Here is a 19,369-nt window from a genome sequence, read left to right as displayed (position 1 = left end):
AGCAGGTGGGAATTAGCAAAGCTAGAAACACAAATGGACGGTCAAGAAACTCTGGAATGCTGAGCTTAGCTTTTGGCTGGTCTGGACAAGCCTTGCTTAGAAGAACCAGACTTTCTGAGGCTTGCAGGCAGCATTAGATCAGGACTGCTGCTTATTTAGCCTCAAACTGGGAATGAAAAATCTTCCTGTTTGCCAGCCCTTTTCTTTCAGGAGGCTTTAACACCTGAAGAACACAGACAGAAGTTGGTATTTTAATGTACCTGTACAGCACATTACACAGCAGGGCCTAATTTCACAGGGGTTCTGTAAACATTATTCTGCTACAAACTAATCAATTTAAATAATTAACTAATGTTAATCAGTCTTGATAGGGCAGGGTTGGTTTTTTTTGTTGTTGTTGTTTTCTAAAACACTGATCAGCTGTTGTAACTGTATGCACAGAAAATTTATAGAAAATTTCAGGACGGTTTTTATGCTCCCAGGTGCCAAGAGGCAGAAAATGCTGCGTCTTTTCCTGGAGATTCCCTTTTCCAAGTCTTTTAATGAGCTTCCTACTGGTAAGTGCTCATCCTTGTCGTAGGAGAAACCGAAGAAAGTTCTGAGGAAACTTTATCAGAATTCATTTGCCAGTGGAATCTCCGGAGGAAGGAAGAGCTTATTTCATAGTTTACAGCAGTCTTCCTTTGCAGGGGCTGTCTGAGACCTCTTGTCTGCAGCAGATAAAGAAAGCCCCACAAAAAATAACAAAACACCAAAGCCTACAAGTAATATGCTTGTAAAAACCCCAGGCTAAAAAAAGACTGTTTCTTTTTGTTGGCTGTATTCCCTTGTGCATCACTGACATGGGGCTCTTTTTGGTTTTTCCCAGGGAATTCTGCTATCCACTGATTATATTCTTATTTCCCTGTATGGAAATGGAGGCAAAGATGAAGGCAAAATTTTCAGGAAAAAAGAAAGCCTGAAAATCATTGTCAAAATCCCACCAAAGAGGTTAAAACCTCATTGTTAAAACATCATTATTAAAAGTCAAAAGCACTTAAAAACTTCAAGGGGACTGGGATTCCTGTGAGCTAAAGCTCATGTTGGATGCTAAACTACATATATCTTTTAGGAAAAATACCTGTGGTACAGTTACTTAGGTAGAACTGTAGATAATTGAGCTAAAAATTCCATGCAGCCTGACTTTAGCTGTTTTCTGTGTTAATTATTTATTCTCTTCTCAAAGTTATTTCACATTCATGCTTTTTTACTCTTTTGCCAATTGATTTGGGAAAGTAAGAGCCTCGTTTCTTGTGCTATACAGAGCTGGATGAAGTTGTTACTCTCTTCTTATGCTACATGAGCACAGACATAGCTCCTTAAAATTAATACAATTCCTCTCTGCCAGAAAAATAGGAGACTCTAAATTTTTAATAAATGCTGAACACTTCTTGCTCCTTTTCCCTTAAAAACAGCAATTATGTAGCCACAACTAATTTTCCAGTTGGAAGGCTCACTTAAGAGGCTACTATGAGACATAAAGGATAAGAAAGTGCTATATAAACATATTAGAAATAAAAACAACAAAATCCAGCCAGGTCTGTTGTTTAAAGGACAGCATCTGACAGAGGACATGTCAAATGTAATTTCTTTCTACATAAAGTTAATATTCACTGCAAGAGTGTCATGCATTGGGAAAAGAGAACAGGTCAGGTTATGGAGTGAAGAATATTTAGGTTGGTTACAACCAATCAAGCTACAGTTAAAAGATCCAAACCCTCAGTAATTAACTTCAAGAGTATGAGAAAAAAAGTATAAAAAGGTGGACAAAAAGCAAATATTGCCTGTCTGCATTTCAGAAAAGAAGGTCAAGGTAATTAGAAGCTGGGCCTTCCATATTGGCACCTAGAGAAGACACTAGAACACTGAAAGATGTTAAAGAAAACCATTGAAAAATCAGCAGAAGGTTTCTAAGCTGTCAAGAAGAGCTGACATTGATATGATTGATCTGTTCCTGGCAGATCAACCTGGCTTGTGCCTCAAGGCTGTGTCAGTAAATAAAGAAACAATAGTGCACTGTGGTTTGTTATAATTAAGATTTTTAATATTGTCCCATGAGACATTCTTATGAGGAAACAAGTGGAACAATGCTTAGTTGAAATCACCATAAAATGAGCACACAAGGGATGGAATCACTGCTTCAAAGGGCAGTTTTTCAAAGAATCCTCTCTGTCCAAGAGAACTGTTTTATTCCCACCCCGCTTTAAAAAAGGGTGCTGGAGGAAAGAAATCTTTACAATCTTCTAAAACCCAAAAGGTGTTTTAGAGTACTTAGGAGACACGTGATCAACAGTGTTTCACATCCACTTGGTGCATAACAAGTAGTGGTGGATTGATTTGTAGTGGCAAAGATGTAATTGAAAATTTCTGAAGAGGCCATGAATTGCTAAAACAGGGGTTTTGTGGAGTCTGCCTTGGGAATTTGTAAGTTTTGGTTCGAGAAACATTTTTTTCAGTATCCCTATCAATATCTCGAGAAAATGTAATGCAGTGAAAAATTATTTTACTTTATCTGAAACTCTGTTGAACTTGAAGAAATCATAAATTCAAGACAAATCCCAGGTAAACAGAGTATATAGATGTACATTTGTAAATATAGAAAAATACAGAGATTAATTTCCCATGCCTTTGTTAAAGACTGGTTCTTTATCCACAAGATTGTATCTACATTTACATATCAACAGACAAAAATAGAGCTTTAAGTGCATCTGAGTAATCCAGTTCCATCTTTCTCCTAAAAGATATTTTTGTCACTCCTAAATTAAAACACTCCATAAGTATTTTTCTCAAAGTGCTTCGTATAATGAATGGTTTATCCCATGGCAAAGAGTCATAGAACCACTTGAAATTTTGAAATAGTGGAAAAAACTCCAGCTTTACCCACAAGTGACCCACACTCACTAGGAGAGGAAAAAGAAGAGGTTTAGCCAGCCTTGAGGGGGGAAAAGGAGTTCTAGTGCCAGTAGTGAAGGTGTTTCCTGTTTGGAGAGGAGCTTGCAACACTTAATTCTTTAGAAATTAAGAGACAAAGGGTTTAAGGCACAAATTTTCCCTGAGGTCCAGATGGGAAGAAAAGATAATTTCCGAAAAAATACTCATCCCTCAGCCTCTGTGTCTGATTAAGTGTGAATAAGGTAGGCAATGCAACTGCTACAAAGACGCTGGAATTTCTCAAGGCTGCCTAAGGCAGTCTCCACTCTGTCTGGAGTGGAACCCCAGGAGTCAGAAAGTCTTATCTCCACTTCTCATTTCGGGAATTCTGATGTGACTCACAGTACTCAATTTCCTCCAGAGAGGCAAAAATATACTCTGAAGAATCTAACCTGAGGCTGGGAGTCACTTGCACTGGCCAGGTATGATTCAGAGCATTGAAACACGAAACAGAGCCAAGGAGCAGAGGAAACAACAACTCACACCTCGAGTTAAGATAAAAGCAGGACTGGCCTTAACATCACACGCTGGCTGCCTGCAGCTGCAGGTGGAACTGATCCCATGCAGAACTTGATTATTTCTAATTTCACTTTGGAAATCATGGCAGAGAAGTGCTTGGAGCCTTTTCACCCTTCATGTACACATAGAAAGCATAAGTATATAATGCATGCACTGATTATTCACTTACTGTGCAGCTCTGTTCCACAGCCCCACGGTCTCTGCAGGGGAGATGTCCCAAAAGTGACACTGACAGGAGATGCTGTCTCTGAGGAACAGAACAGTTACAGTTTTTGGCAAGTGAGGGGAGTGAGAGCAAGTTTTTGGATTAGGAGATTAAATAGGTGGTTGAGACTGTAAAAGTGGTCATCATGAGATATGGTTTTTGTTTTGCAGATTCTGCCTAGCTCTGTTCCAATAAAATATTGTTTTGACTTATCAGAGAGCATGTGAGCTTATCAGCAGCACTGGAGTGCTGACATGGCCCACTATTCTTCATTTGCTGTATCAGCAAATGAAAAGGCTACAAAAAGGAAGATGTAGCAGCTTCACTTCTTTACTAATGCATTTCACTATGAGTTTATCAATTCCAAGCTTCTGGTCTGTTCTTTTCAGTGCTCAAGTTCCGCTTCAGGTATATCATTTTTATACATCAATGGACACGTGTATTTAACATGTTTGAGTCCTTAACTTACAGCAGGATTCAAGAGCAATCATTAATCATTACACACAACATTAATTATAACAAATACAACAATCATGAAAGGTCTATCACCAAAACTACTGGAATTCTGTGGAATGAGACGTTGCCACTGGGTAGGAGAACTCTTCAAGGCAGAAGACCAAAGCTCAAGGAAAAACTGCACAGCACTGAGAAGTAAAACCCAACCCAAGAACAGCCATCAAAGCGTATCATTCATACCACTCATGACTTTTCGCAGTCAATAGACCATGAGGGAACAGTTCTTGAATTAAGAACTCTTTCAGGAGCTTTTTCTGCCACAACCATACCATCTATGAATTATTCCCATCTGTGAATTATTCAGAAAAAGAAATTTATTTCCACCAGCTGGATAAGTAATTACTTTTTAGGACAGGCTTTTTAAACACAAGATCATTAGTGAAGTCTACTTTAATTGCCGCATCTAATTGTTGTTTCAAGAACAAAGAACTCATCACTAACATTGAAAGCCATGGTGTTAAATTGCTTAATTTTATCATTTCCCAGACAAGAAAACCCCAACAAACTGGCTCCACAAGGCCTTTTGAAGTTCCAGTTAACTGGGACCAAGAAAATGAGGACTTCCCTTACTTCCAGGTCTTGAAAACAATACTTTAACTTTTCCAGTGAAGACTTTGTACTTCCAACACTTTTAGATTTCTTGACTCATCAGGAAGGCTGATCTGTCACCCATCCTGAAATTGTTGCACTTTTATGTTTGAGCCTAAAACACCATCCACAAAGTGAGTTTTCTCAAGTGCTGAGCACGTACCCCATCCCACAGACCCTGTTAATAACCCTTCATGTAAAGGGTCATCAAGCACTGGAACAGCCTGCCCAGGGAACTGGTGGAGATATTCAGGTGCTTAGGGACATGGTGTAGTGGTGAATTTGGCAGCATTGGGTTTTTATTTGGATTCTGATCTTACAAGGATTTCCAAACAAATGATTGATTCTGTGATTCTGTATTTATCCTTCGTGGTTTTTTCCTCTCGTTTATCAACAGGCATTTACCCATGATTTGTAATCACATGATTGCAATCAGTAGCAGAGTCTGGTTATTTGGCCCACAGAAGCAATATCACTTTCATAACAGGAGTTGTATCAGCAGAAAGAGAAGGAATTGCCATTTACCAGCTATAAAATAATACTGGGCCTACATAAAACATTCTTCAGGCAGTTGAGAGTTCTTTTAATCTAAATCCCCACAATGGGGGTACATAAACACAGTGAGGAAGCTACCCTAGTCTCAAAATAAAATGAAAGATCCAGATTTATGCCCACCCGAAGGTAAGTAAATTAGGAGTGCAGCTGCTCTGTACCCTCTAGAGTCAAAGACTGACAAAGGTTTATCTAAAGGTTAATTCAAAGGACATAACTTCAATTTATATCCAGAATTATGCTAGTAAGACTTCGTACCATTACACTTCCCATCCATCATTTTATTCTGATCTTTTCATAGGAGCCACAATCCCAACATCACGACAAAAGAAGGGCATGGTTTCCCTGCTGAGTGCCTCCAGCCCTAAATCTACCATCAAAAACCCCTCATATCTCTACTCCATGAATACAAATGTGCCAGCTTATCTGAAGAAAAGCAGCTGAAAGGCCCATCCTGATACCCAGGATGTCACATATCCCACATAAATGAACTCTGATCAATTAAACAGCTCATTCACACTGTTTGTCTCTGCAGACCACAAAGGAACAGCTGGGCCTCGGGAATCATCACCTGCACTGCTGCTTCCATCATGCCCCCAACATATGGTGCAAGGCACGGACACCAAGAGCAGGGAAGGACAACCAAAGGACAGCAGAGCCCTGGAAACAAACCTTGAGAGCTGTTTCATTGAACAAGGGGATTCTGGGCGTGCCCTGTGTTCTCTCACTTCAAACATTAACAATCCTGTGACAGGCAGGTGATATTCATGGTCATTCAGAAGGAGAGCCAGAAGAATGACACCTCCTGGTAGGAAAGTCCAGGCTTTTCAAGGAATAGATACATGCCATGAGGTCCCTTCTAAAGAAATAACCTCTCCAGAAGCCTATTAGAAATTTGTGTTTAAGCCTGGGGAAGAAGGCTCAGAAGAGTGAAGAAGAGGCTCAGAAAGTTTTCTGTACATAAACAGATAGAGCTGGTACATTTAGGTTTCTAAATGGATAAAAACCCCTTTTGTGAGTAAATGTAGACCAGAAATTAAAGGGGTTTTTAGCCAGCTGTGTGTGGGTTATAAAACTGCCTTCTATGAGGAGCAGAACAAAACTTGGTTTTCCCCAGATCTTGTTCAGTTTCTGAAAGGGATCATTATTTGTGAAAGCAAGATATGAGGGGTCCAGAAGAGGCCTTTCACACTGCAGCATGCTGGAGGTTGGCCTGGATTCCTAAACTTCAGCACACAAACCATGCCTCTGGCACCTAAGCTATAAACACACAGATGCCAAAGACGCTAATCCCAAGAGAGATAATGTTATTATCCTGCATTTGTTCTGGCCTCTTTGCTAATCTGAGAAGCTGCTAATCAACAGCTGTAGAAGAAGAATCTTTATTAAATCCTATTAAATTGAATGGGGCAAGCAGAAAAGAAGATCTGTGATCTTTGATGTCCATGGCAGAATTTACAACAGTGCATTTCCTTTGCACAAGTGTATTATGCATTCTTCTGATCAATCCCAGGGTTACTCCCCATCTGGAATAAAAAATAAATTTGCAAGTACAGCTAAACATTAGCCTTCATTTTACTTTCTCTGTTGTGTGAGGGTTGCATGCGATGGAAAGCACCTACTTTAAAAGCATTTCCTTAATATTTTCCTGTAATACAAGCATGGGCTAAATGTATCCTTACATCTTGTGCTCTCTGTCAGAGCACTCAATAAAAGGAGAAATTTATACACCTGGAGTTCAAAGTGATGGCTTCCCTTTTCCTGACTCTAGTAGCCTGGATTGATCCAATGGCTTGAGAGAATCTCATGTTGAGTTTCACTGCAGCACAGTGTATAGTTAACAGCTTTGCAAAAATAATAATATTACTTTTCTAGTCACTTGCCATTTAGAGTTAAAATTGCTAAATAAGTGAAGATGTTTTTGCATTAGGATACTCCTGGCTCACAGGATCTGATGATAGGAAGGACATAAACAGAGCAATTTTAGTCATTTGAGTGCAGTCCAAATCCTGCAAACCACAATGCCAAATAAGACCCAAACAATGTTTTTTAGAATTCCGCTGCAAAGACACGAGATGTCACTTGACCAAATAAATAAAAACAAACCTTAATTTTTTTTTTTTTAATAGTGCCAAGCTCCCTTTCCCAGTTAGCCATGAGGAAGCCCATGACAAAAGGAAAGTCCCTCCATGCAGTTCTGTTGGAGACAGGCTGTGTCTGGTTGAAGACCCCTGTCACCCCATGCCATCCTCTCTGCACCCCTGAGGCCCACAAAGTGACGCACCAACAATTCCCATCAGCAGTGGGGAATTTTTGTCTGCAGCCTAAAAGCCCACAGGAAGCTCCTCTACCTGGGCATGGCATAGGAAACTACTCTTGGATAAGATGGGTGCTTGGGAAGGGAAAAGCATTAAAGAAAATGAGATAAAGCTCTGCTGGGATTATGACTAAGTCACAAAGTTATCTGCTCAAACTCTTCTTGGGTGAAGCCTAATGCCTGTTCTCCTTGTTGAGAGCAAATTCCTTTCAAGTTTAGCTTCTAAGTTATGCCACAAGTATTTCCTTTGCCATCTTTACCACTATTGTTTGTTGCTAGATCCTGCATCATAACAGAAATGGGGTAATAAAGGTTTTCACAGCCACGCAACAGACTTGAGGAAATGAAGGAAACCATTCCAGTGAAAAAGAAAAAACAGAGTTCATGCAAACAAATAACTTCCATAATCTCAAAACATGAGATATTAGGATAGATTGGAAAACAAAACTACCAAGGAATAAGCTAAACATACAAAACCAACCACAACAAAAACAGACCTTCCAAGATTACTGGAAACAAACTTAAAGCACTAATCTTACAAGCCTTTACTGCCAGAAAAAGTAAGCTTAAACAACCACCTCAACCCCACAAGATTCTCTAAGGCTCATTATCCTAACTAGGCTTAGGTTTTATCACTTTCTCTGCCTGCCTTGAAAATCCCGAACAGCTGAGGCAGGAGGCTTGGTTTCTACTTAAAGCCCTTCACACCTCTTTATCTCTTAAAATTTAGTTTGTAAGGATTTAGCTCTCTGGGGCTCTGGGGTTTTTTTCTCTCTCTCGGGTTTGCTATTGCTCTGAGCATAAACAAGGTAACTAACAATAGTCTGTGAAATAGCAAAATGCTTGCATTTTTTAAGTTAACATTTGTTATAGTTAATAAAGTATCTCAGTAAAAAACTTCAGTGTAAAGTAACAAATCTCAAAATAGTCTAACTAGCCATTGATTTACATTTACCTTTGTAGTATCTCTAAATGCTATATTTAGCTAATATGTACTATTCCTCTCTTTTACTGATGTTTTTCACTCTATCTTAATTTATGTAGCTTTTTGTGTGTGTATTCAAGTATTAGTTTTAGATTTTAAAATGATTATTGATGGAAAAATTAATTTCAACAGCAACTTAATATTTGTATGTATGAAAAGAATGAAATACTTCAGTTAGAAGGGATCTATGATATAACTTAAAAATGGAGTTATGCTGAAGTGCCAGATGTTTTGAAGTCTTAAGAAAATTTCTAATCTTTAAAATATGAATTTTCCCTGATTCTGGCGTAAGCACTTGATAGACGACTTTGCTTTTACTTCAGTACTACATGAAAACTATTGTTTTTCCTTTGGCAATTATTACAGATTTAGTCTTCAGTGAAGTAACAAGGGGGGATGGCTTTAAAAGGAAAGAAAATAGGTTTCAATTGGATATGGGGAAGAAGCTCTTCACTGTGATGATGGTGAGACTCTGGCACAGGATGCCCAGAGAAGCTGTGGATGCCCCATCCATGGAAGTGTTCAAGGCCAGGCTGGATGGGGCTTGGAGTAACCTGGGATGATAGAAGATGTCCCTGCCTGTGGCAAGGGTTCGGAATAAAAGATCTTTAAAGTCCCTTTCAACCTAAACCATTCAGTGTTTCTATGAAATTATTCATTCTGCACATCTGTGACTGTATGATTAATTAGCGTGGGGCTTGCCGAAATCATCAGGTGCACCTATAAAATAAAGCAACCACGAGTTAGATTTGGTTAGTTTCTTCTTCAGCTTCAGTAAAATATAACCTACGGAATATTGGCTGTTAGAGCTACCAGCCTCCCTGTGACCCTTTTCTCTGGCATGAACCCCTTGCTTTGCCTTGGCCCTGCAGGTACCATCTGCAATTTAGTTTTGGAGGCAGTGGTCAACTCCTGCTCTTGTAGTCTATGCAAAATACTTTATTTCTTTGCTTTTGGTGCCTTGGTGCTCACAGAGGACCACCAGGTAAAAGTGTAGTTTTATTGCCATAAGGGCTTCTGTCAGGAAGAGACCCCGAGGCTTAGATGACCTCAGTCCCAGGTCAGAAGTTAAAATATTAATTATATTGTTTTAATGCTTCTCTTGACTTGGGGATTCGTTGTCAGACTCTGTAACTGAACCAACCTTTTTTACGGAAATCAGAAATAGTCATTTACTTCTTTTTAAGCAGATGCTGTGCTGCTATTTTTAAGGCTGTATGTGGCTACCAAGGCAAGAGCGATCTCTAGAATAGAATGTGATACCGTAGAAATACAGGTTTTGTCGATGCTTTGCAACTTGACCTAACGCTATAATTAAGTTTTTATCGGCGGGCACCTTGAAGGAGCCGCTCCCTCCCTTCCCCTCACGGTGAGCCACCGCCCACAGCCCGTCCCGCCTCACGCCCGCCATGGCGCCCGCTCCGCCCCCCCCGCCTTCCCGCCCCCGCGGCGGCAGCGCCATGGCGGCCGTGAGGGACGTGGAGATCGACCCCGAGGGCACCTTCAAGTACATCCTGGTGCGCCTGCAGCGCCCGGGCGGCGGCGAGCAGCGGGACATCGTCCGCGGCACCAAGGCCGCCGAGTTCCACAGTGCGTGACAGCCCCGCGGGGCGCGGGGGCGAGCGGGCAGTGGCCGGAGCGGGGACCCTCCGGCGGCGGGATGTGGCCGCTGGACCCCAGCGGGTCTGAGGCGGAGCGGGAGCCCCGGCCTGAGTAGTTCAAAAGTCTCCTTTTCCCCACTTTCTGCGCTCCCCGTGTGATATGAAAACTGGGGCGAATTATCTGTCAGGTGCTGCTTCCGAACCAGTTGAAAGGAATGAGGTGTCTTTCCAAACCGTGGGCCTGATGGTGCATAAGGCCAGATAGTGAGAGGTGAAAGAAGCAATGGAGGGGAGACCATAAATTCCATAGGAATTCCACTGATTGACACGTTACTCAAGACTGTGCTAAATTCCTGGATTTACAGAAAAAAGAACAGAGAGACAAAGAAAAAGGAAAGAAAGGTGAGGGAGTACACATTAGAAAGGGGGTCTGTCAGGCAATTGGGGAAGTCTGTAACTCTCAAATACCTCAGCCAGGAGGAAAGGAGGGAAATGCGGCCGGGAAATTAGGATAAAAAGGAGGCTGTGTCCTCTTATCAGTTTGAGAGACCCCAGGGAAAATGCCCCATGGCCTCTCCCTTTATTTGAATAAAGTTACAGGACACCTCTGTCTCCTTTTTGGACATAAACCTCTGGTATCTGGGGGTTAATTTGACAATCAGCCTCATTCTTGAGAATTATATATGCTAAGTAAAAAACAAAAGGGCTTTAACTGCAGTTTTTTATGCCTCTGAAGAGAAACCTTCTCTTGTAGGTGAAATATGAAAGTGGCTAAAAATGAGTTGTAGACTATGTAATTCCTAGTTCCTGTTCTAATGGCTCTCACCATTCTTCTTGTGCAGATCATATCTTTGAAAAAGTTAATCCTGAGATGGAAAAGCTGGGATATGAGTGCAAGTGCCTTGGAGGAGGGAAAATTGAACATAATAGTAAAGACAAGAAAATCAGGGTATTTGGGCTCTCAACAGTAAGTGCATCTTTCCTTTTCCTTCAAATGCTTCTGTCTGTGATGCTCTGGGATTTTTGTTTGATTGCATGGTGGCTTTTGGCAATTTACATCACATTTTAAACATTAACTGGAAAACTTGCCTGGCTCATTTGTGAGATAGATTAGAAAAACAGTAGTTTTAGGGCCAAAAAGATAAGCTGGTATTACTCAGCATTAGGGTAAATTAGAATTAAGACTAAAAATGGAAGTTGGCATCTCTTGACTCACAATCTTTCAGTCTTACTGCTGGAGCAGGAATAGCCCATTTGTAGCCACAGGGGCTGGATCCAGCTATTGAGTATGATCTTCATCTGCCAATAAAAATGTTGGTTTGTAGTCACCAACTAAATTGTGAATGTTGTTCTGTGTGTTGGGTGAGAAAAGTAGATACGGTTTAGGTAAATTTTAAGGTGAAAATGCATTTTGTGGGAATAAAAGTAGCATTTTTGTTACCTCTAACTGTTCTGTTTAAATTAATTTTCTTTGGGAAAGACTCAGTAAATGGTCAGAATTTCTCTAATTTAGGGAATGGTCTTTTTCTTGTGATGTGATGTCTTTTTCTTGCTCAGTGATGAAGTGTAGCTGCTTCTGTAGTAATAACTGAGTAATACTTCTAAGTTTCTAAAGGACACAAGAAGAAAATAGTTCTATTAAGTTCATGTAATTTTCTATGGAAACTGAGGGTTACTTCAAATCTGCTTACTTTTGATGAGCATTAAAGGCTGGGCCTTGAATGTGTTAAATGTTTTTAAACAGGGCTACCAATTCTCTTAGTGCTGCTATTGTTCCAAGATGATTCTGGAATCATAAGAAAGAAAAAAGTTCCTCATGATTTATGTGAGGTGTGAAGGCAGTGTATAATGCTTATTACACTAAATTCTTCTGATGGTTGGTGTTCATCATGATTGCATTTTTAGGTGAGATTTGACACCTGTAGTATTAATCTAGCTGCCAAATTAAATGTTAGAGGCAGTGGTCAACTCTTGCAATCTGAGAAATATACTTTATTCTCTGCTTTTGGTGCCTTGGTGCTCACAGAGGAGCATCAGGTAAAAGCAGAGTTTAATTGCCATGAGGGCTTCTGTCAGGCAGAGACCCTGAGGCTCAGATGACTTCAGTCCCAGGTCAGAAGTTAAAATATTAATTATATTGGTTTAATGCTGCTTTGGATTTGAAGCTTTGTTGTCAGACTCTGTAACAGAACCACCTTGGTGTTTTATGGAAACCAGAGAAATATCATTAACTTCTTTTGAAGCTCTGCTGCTATTTTTAAGGCTGGATGGGGTCTTCAAAGTGGTTGCCAAGGCAAGAGTGAGCCATGGATCTGTTGCTTTCCAACTGACATAACTGTATTATCAGTTATTTTTGAAAAGCTTGCATTTTATAATGCATCAACTTTAACCTTTTCAGTTTAAATGCTTGTTTATTTAAGCTGTTCCTCTTTGGGGCCGTCACTGATGAATAAGAGTATGTTTTGTTTGAGAATATGACCTTGGGCTCTTTTTCAGTCTTCTAAGTAAACTTTCACATGAAATATTGTGGGAAAAAAATAACCTGTAAATCACAGATTTCTGTCAGTATAATGCATTGTTGTTATGTGTAGTTCTGAAATAAGAAATCAAGATAATTCTGATCATGTAAGGCAATAATGGAAAGGCCACTTTGACCACAACTGCTTTAAATTTCAGCGCAAGAGTAACACCGTGACCAGTGATTTTTAAATGAGGGTTAAAAATCACATGGGTCATCTGACCTTACCTTGGAGCTGCAGTGGCTGAAGAGTGCAGATACTTAAAACTGTGCTATTATCAGCTAAGGCAAGATGGGAAATAAATAAAACATGAAGACTGTGGTTTCTTTAGTGGTCAGAATAGTGCCCAAATGCTCACACTTGTTTGCTTACTCCCTTCAGCTGAGCCAAATCAGCTGTTTGTATGCTGACATATTAAAGTGGGTCAATGCAATCTCTGTGGTTTAAAGGAACATTCCATAAATACAGTGGTTGATGGGTTTGGAACATTCTATAACAAGCTTTCTGCTGGAGAAATTGGGTGGAAAATGAATTCTCTATTTGACACAATCTCATTTATTTTCTAAGGGGGGTGGGAATTGGAGAGGATAATAAATAAAATATATTTTAATATATTCAAATATAATAAAATACTGTATTTTAATAATAAAAAGATATTAAAGGATAATAAAAATAAAAAGTAATACTGCAAGAGTAACTTTTTTAGGAATTGTATTTGATTTGCATGTGAAAAACTCGTGTTGATAAGAACCAAATGGTTCTGAAGACTTAATGTCCATGTGCAATTCATTTGTTCTGTCTTGCAGGGCTATGGAAAAGCAGATCACTCAGTGACTGTAGAGATACTGAAGAAAGAGTATACAGATTATGAAATTACATGGTCAGATGACAAGAAATAAACTTGTGAACACAACAAGCAATTCCAAACTGGTAACTGAGATGTACTCGGATAAATAAAATTGAATGTGTTCAATGTATGTAACCATAAATCTGGAGTAACTGGACTCTGCCATACTTTATAATATGGTTGATAATCCTCAGATATATCTTATTTTTTAGATCATTCCTTTGTGCAGAATCTGAAGTTCTAACCCTTTTTCCTTTCCTTTTGATGCGTCCTTTAGTTAAACAATCCCACACCATCTTACCTCTAATTTGTTTTCATCCAGTCCCATTTCACTTATCTGCTGGATGATGAGGATTTACCATCAACTTCAAACACCACTGGACCAAACCTGTTCACTGGTCTTTTGACCACAGTGTTTTAAATTTATTTTTCTATTACTTTTTAGGCTTTTCATCTTTCTTAACCCACATTTAAAAAAGTTGGTGTGGAGGGTGGGGTTGACTGTTAACAGTTCTTCAGCAATGATCCAAATCTTTGATTTAATCAATGATTTTAAAATCTAGTGTTCTGCAGAAGTAATGATCAAAATATTTGATTTTCCTGTAAGAACCTTCCCTATAGCAGTCTGATGGCAATGTAAAATCGTGAGCAAAAAAAGCTTTTTCTTTTCAGCATGCAAGTGACTCCTAGAATACAAACCAGGAAATCTGAGAGACTTTAGGCCAGTTTCACCAAAAATCCTGCTGTTACTCCCTTCTTACAGTTGTGATCCATCTTAAGTCACCTTGCTGTGGCTTTGTTTTGGTTGGGTGGAGAAGAATTTTCTGTTCTTATCCTCAAACCTTTCAGTCCAGTCCTCATCAGAAGAGTTCCAGGGGTCTCTATCCCAATAATCTCAGAGCAGCATCTCCTGAACCTGGTGCTACAGATCTCTTGGTTGGCAGCAGATTCCACCCGTTTGGAGCCTGGATTTTCCCCTCCAGCACACCTTTGCCTGCTTTTACATCTGCTCTTTGTGCTTCTTTTTGAGTTCTTGTGCAATGGCTGCACTTGAGATACTGTGGTAATGATTGCAGGATTGATTTTACATAACAAGACTTTGATTTGTGCCTAATAACCAAGAATAGCACACAAGTCAGTAACCTGTAAATGGGGCACTTCCCAGTTCTGTTATCATGGGCTTTTTTTCCCCCCTAAGCTTTAGTGAAATAACTGTAGTTGCCAGTATACAAACCTGGGTTTTAAATAGCCTCATTTCCCAAAACTGGCAAATAGTCTTCAAGTGGAAGTCATCAGTTAGGAATAGCTGTGTTAAAACAAACAAGTCTTTCAATTTAGTTTCCTGAGGTATTTAATGAGAGATTTTAATCTTTGTCCTCACAATACTTACAGGAAAGACGTAATTTTGACTGGACTTATTATTGTAATGACTTGTTCAAAGTGTGAGGTGATGGCATGAGGGGAGAAAAACAGTGATGATTTGGAGTGAGCTGATCAAAATTGAGTTACCTGCTGATCTCTACCCTTCATTTCTTTATAGAAGAAAGATTTTCATGTGTCACAAAAAAAAAAAATAAATACTTTGAGGGACTTTCCAGTTCAGTTATTTTTTAGTGCAGTGTCATTTGGGGCAATTTAATTTCCCTGGTAATTAAGTAATACAAATGTTACAAAGGAATGAAAAGTTTGTTACTAGAGTGGTGATGATTTCTCGGGTAGAGCAAGCCTTAATGTAGATGAGGGAAATCAGTATTGTTTGAAGTTGAAACATCAATTACCAACAAAACTAAGTGTTGAATTCTGTTTCCTCTCAGCATGTACCTGCTGAATCTTAAGAACAGAACTCATCTAGAATATGGAAATCCCAATGCCAGTTGTGCTGATTGCACCTGAGAAAAAGCATCCTTCATTTTCTAACAGAATCTGAAATGGGAAGCTAGTTACACTGTGTGGGGTTGTTTTGCAGGTGTGCAATGGTAAAATTGTGGCTCTGCCATTCTTCCCTCAAAGTCCTAAAAGTTCTGATTCTGTATTTGCACAAAGCCAGCTGTGTTTGAGCCAAATACTGAGTGAAGGCACAGTAATTAAACCAAAGATGGTGAGTTTGATAGTGAAATATTATCAAGAGGAAATACTATAGTAGAAGATTTTAAGCACCTTCTTCATTTATTCATCCAAAATTACACAAGACTCTTGTTCCTAACCATATTCTTTGTCATAGTGGTCAGCATTTCTTATTACTTCAGGTGTGGTTCTCTGGAACTGCACTAGACTAGGAGGTGTAGAACAATCTATTCAGTGCAAGCCATGATTTATTTTAGGATTGAGTTTGAAAAATGACAAATGGTAATCCATTTATTCCCAGCTTCTCTGTTTTGACAGGGGAAAAGAAAAATAAAAAGAGCTGTTAAGAGTACCTTCTTGATTTGCCAAAGCTAAAACTTTGTTTTGTTCCTAAGTCTGTAGTCAGCAGTTATCATTAAGTTTCAGAGCCGGTGCAGAAAAATTCCAAAGCACTGTGGCTGTCATGGCAAAACTGACTTTTTTCCCTCCCTCTCCTATTCTATGAGAGGCTAAATTCAGTAGTTTCCAAAGCATCCCTTTCAAATCATCTGGAACAGTAGCGAAGGCTCTTCTGTAAAGTACAGGAAATCCTTTACAACTCAATAGCAGCAGGTTCAAAATAGGAACCTCAGGATTGACTTTCAGCATCTTCAGTGATGGAAACTTGATGGTGTAATTAAAGAGATTTAGATCCCTGCTGTGCTAAGTTTCTTTCCATCCCCTCAGATTATTGTTCCTTCTGCTCTACACTGAATAACTTTGCATCCAGTTTACTGCAGTGGTCAGTCTGCAGGATTGTATTCCTGCAGGGGCATTTCATAAAGCAGTGCATGATGACAGCAGCTGTCTAATACCTTTCTGTCTGGTTTTGGCCAAGGCAAAACATGCATTAGATTTAATTTTATTTTTTTTGTTTGAATTGCTGGTGACATGCTCAAGATCAGGTTTTGTAGTTCTTTGGGGGCTTGTTTGCATTTTTTGGTAAGGCAATTTCTTCAGCAATATCACTATCTTCAGCCTAGGAGAGTGCCTTGTATTGCAGGCTTTTCTGAGTGCTTTCAAACTGCTGTGAAAAGATTGAAGAGATGTTGATGTTCAGTAGTACCCCCAGCAAATATTGAAAACAGGGCAATTAATTTCTGGAAAAATCTTATTAAAACAGTACAGCAATCTATTAAACTCCTATAATAGCAGTTTATCTCCTTTTCCAGTTGTCTCCTAAAGCTCAGTTCTATCATCCTCCAGTACTTCATTTGTAGGCTTATTGGGTGGTAGAAAGAGCTTATCTTGTGTAGAATAATCTTTCAAGTCAGCTTCTAAACCAGCATGGCTTTTTCTAATTCCTTGCTGAAATTTTCTTAGCTTACAACGGAATCTGAATGTGAAATTTTACAGACCATGGTAGTTAATATTGTTACACTCTTTAAAAGGCTTGAATAAGTCATGTGTACATTACACATGGAAATATAACATGGATTTCTGAGATCCCTGGCAGGGTAGAACACGAGTCATAAATACAATCACATCCCCCTCTGTTGGCAAAGCAGCAGAGCTCAGAGCTGTGTGGTCCTGCCTGAATCTGGCTGCAGTTACAACAGTTCCCAACACTTGAGAACAGTCTCCTGCACTAATTTTGGATGCTAAGTTTATCTCATTCAGCCACAATACATCATGTATCTCATTCCCATGTCATGTATGTCATTCCTGTGATGTACAGTTCTGGTGCTGACAGAGAATGTGAAAGCCTGTCTGGAGACAATTGCTTAATTTATATATATAAATTAATTATCATAAACAGATGCTGCTTTAAGCTGCACTCTATGCAAAGTCAACATCAGAAAAGTCCCTCACTTCTAGTCAGACACCGGAATTTGTCAAACATTTCAACAACCACCATCCTTAATTCATTAAACCAGAAAAACAGGAAGAAGCAAAGAGACATGAGGATTAAAACATTTGAGTTATTTTTGGAAGATCAGGAGTTTAATTTTAGCAGCAATTTTTAAAGGCAATTTCCATAATGCATCGCTGCAGACCCTGATCAATTGTTTTAACCATACTGGTCCTAAACACGTTTTTCTCTTCAATAAATTTCTCAAAGAGATAGATCCCACCACCAACTCCAAAATAATGCACTTTGCTTGCCAAATACACACGGCCCTTTCTGTCCAAGAGCTGAGCCAGTGTATCATGCAGAGCACTGTAGTAGTCAGGATTATAGATGGTCTCAGAGGTGAGAATTATATCGTACTTTGAGCAGGGTTTGTTGCTGTTTAACAGGAGCTGGCTGACTTGAGACCACTCTCCAGAAAAAAATCTGCATCTGTTGAGCACATCAGGTGAGCCCTCTGCCTTCCTGGGCCTCTTTGAAGGAGGCTTCCTGGCTTTTCCGTCCTTCCCACTGCCCATCATCCTCCTGCCTTCACTGATACAGTTGGCCACCACATTGGGCAAGGTTATTTCATCAATCACTGTGCTGTTGTAGTCCTGAAAATGGACTTTGGCAGCTTCACCCTGTAAAGCAACAATTCCCAGCAATCCAGCCCCACAGCCAAGATCCAGTACAGTCTTGTTGGTAAATTTTATTTCAGCCTCGGAAAAGTAATCCATGAGATCAAAGGTGCATTCCCAGATTTTCAGTCCTCCTTCATAGACTCCTGGGATGAGATCAGAGTGAGAAGAAACACTTTTGGAAACGATGCCTTCGCTGTCAGCGTCACCTGAACACGTCATTTCCACTTCAGACAGCTTTACGTAAGAAAAATCCAATACTGTTTCCATGACTTTATTTTCCAATACTTTGTTGAGATCTTCAGGAATGCTGTGCTCCTTGGCAGCTTTCACACAGAGTTTTTTCTTTGAAGCTGCCTCATCCCCGTGCTTAGCAGCAGCCAGCTTCGGGCTGGAGTCTGCTGCAGGATCGGCAGTTTCCCTGCTCTTTCCTCTGGATTCCTGCTTGTGCTTTGGAGAGCACAGCAGTAAGAACTGAGCATCTGCCTCACTGTTCTCATTTTCGTCAACAGCAAAATTAAACTGAAAATCCATTTTTCAGGAATAACAGTTTTTTAAAAAGCTTAATTTATTGCAGCCATTTTTTATGTAGTTATTGTTGCAGGGCAGAGTATTTTGCTGGTGCAGTAATAGACGTCTTGCCAAGAGCCAGGTGAATTGCTGCTGAAAAAAAGAGTAAATAATTTTATATATCATTAATATCAGCACAAACCGTCTAATTGTAGCATCCTGATTTTCATTACCAGGCTCCCCCGGGAAGTCGTGGCGTCTCCCTCTGGAAACGTTCCAAATCCACCTGGACGCGTCGCTGTCACCAGCTCTGGGTGACGCTGCCTTGGCAGAGGGGTTGGACCGGATGATCTCCAGAGCTCCCTTCCAAACCTAACTATTCTGTAATTTCAAAAACCCGCTCTCTAGCCGCTTAAGTTTATTAAAACACAGCGTCACCCGTGCCTCCATCTCACATACCGCAGGTACAGGCAAGCGAATCAGGACAGCTGCCAGCTCCGCTAAAACTCCCATTTCAGCCTCTGCGTTTCAAGGGGCGCAAACCCAGCGCTCCGCTGCGGCGCAGGCCGGGTGAGGAGCTCCGGGAGTGTTTTCCATCCCGTTTTCCCTGCCCCGTAGCCGCGGCTGCCGCTCCGGGCCACGCTCCGCTTCTCTCCCACGTGGAG

At 40.1% G+C, this 19,369-nt stretch overlaps 2 protein-coding genes across 5 annotated transcripts; one reads left to right on the top strand and one right to left on the bottom strand.

Moving 5' to 3' along the window:
• Positions 1–10,077: 10,077 nt before the first annotated feature.
• On the top strand, positions 10,078–13,761 carry LOC102114133 (14 kDa phosphohistidine phosphatase-like). Its single transcript, XM_005528677.2, has 3 exons — positions 10,078–10,242; positions 11,096–11,220; positions 13,579–13,761. Exons 1-3 carry the CDS (start codon positions 10,113–10,115, stop codon positions 13,669–13,671), a joined length of 348 nt encoding a protein of 115 aa, XP_005528734.2. The 5' UTR covers positions 10,078–10,112; the 3' UTR covers positions 13,672–13,761.
• Positions 13,762–15,913: 2,152 nt separating this feature from the next.
• On the bottom strand, positions 15,914–19,301 carry METTL18 (methyltransferase 18, RPL3 N3(tau)-histidine). Of its 4 annotated transcripts, none has more exons than XM_014257571.2 (2): positions 19,164–19,301; positions 15,914–18,854 (listed from the first exon to the last, which is right to left on the bottom strand). In XM_014257571.2, the coding sequence occupies exon 2, from the start codon at positions 18,726–18,728 to the stop codon at positions 17,673–17,675; it is 1,056 nt and encodes a 351-aa protein (XP_014113046.1). In that variant the 5' UTR covers positions 18,729–18,854; positions 19,164–19,301; the 3' UTR covers positions 15,914–17,672. The 4 variants fall into 4 exon arrangements, with proteins under 4 accessions (XP_014113046.1, XP_014113048.1, XP_014113045.1 ...); XM_014257573.2 differs by having other exon boundaries at positions 15,914–18,857; positions 19,164–19,268; XM_014257570.2 differs by lacking the exon at positions 19,164–19,301 and adding an exon at positions 18,938–19,076 and having other exon boundaries at positions 15,914–18,857.
• Positions 19,302–19,369: the final 68 nt, after the last annotated feature.

This window comes from Pseudopodoces humilis, chromosome 10, assembly GCF_049639895.1.
Source record: "Pseudopodoces humilis isolate 2021_Gansu_Grassland_sample_001 chromosome 10, ASM4963989v1, whole genome shotgun sequence".
Classification (NCBI taxonomy): Eukaryota; Metazoa; Chordata; class Aves; order Passeriformes; family Paridae; genus Pseudopodoces; species Pseudopodoces humilis.
Note: the sequence above shows the minus strand (reverse complement) of the source record. Positions and strands in the feature narration are given on the sequence as shown.

Excerpts from the sequence above, each read along its gene's own strand:
- LOC102114133 (XM_005528677.2), top strand. The coding sequence starts at position 10,113 with ATGGCGGCCGTGAGGGACGTGGAGATCGACCCCGAGGGCACCTTCAAG. Across the intron at positions 10,243-11,095 it reads CAAGGCCGCCGAGTTCCACA|ATCATATCTTTGAAAAAGTT; the intron begins GTGCGTGACAGC and ends CTTCTTGTGCAG. Across the intron at positions 11,221-13,578 it reads GGGTATTTGGGCTCTCAACA|GGCTATGGAAAAGCAGATCA; the intron begins GTAAGTGCATCT and ends TCTGTCTTGCAG.
- METTL18 (XM_014257571.2), bottom strand. The coding sequence starts at position 18,728 with ATGGATTTTCAGTTTAATTTTGCTGTTGACGAAAATGAGAACAGTGAG.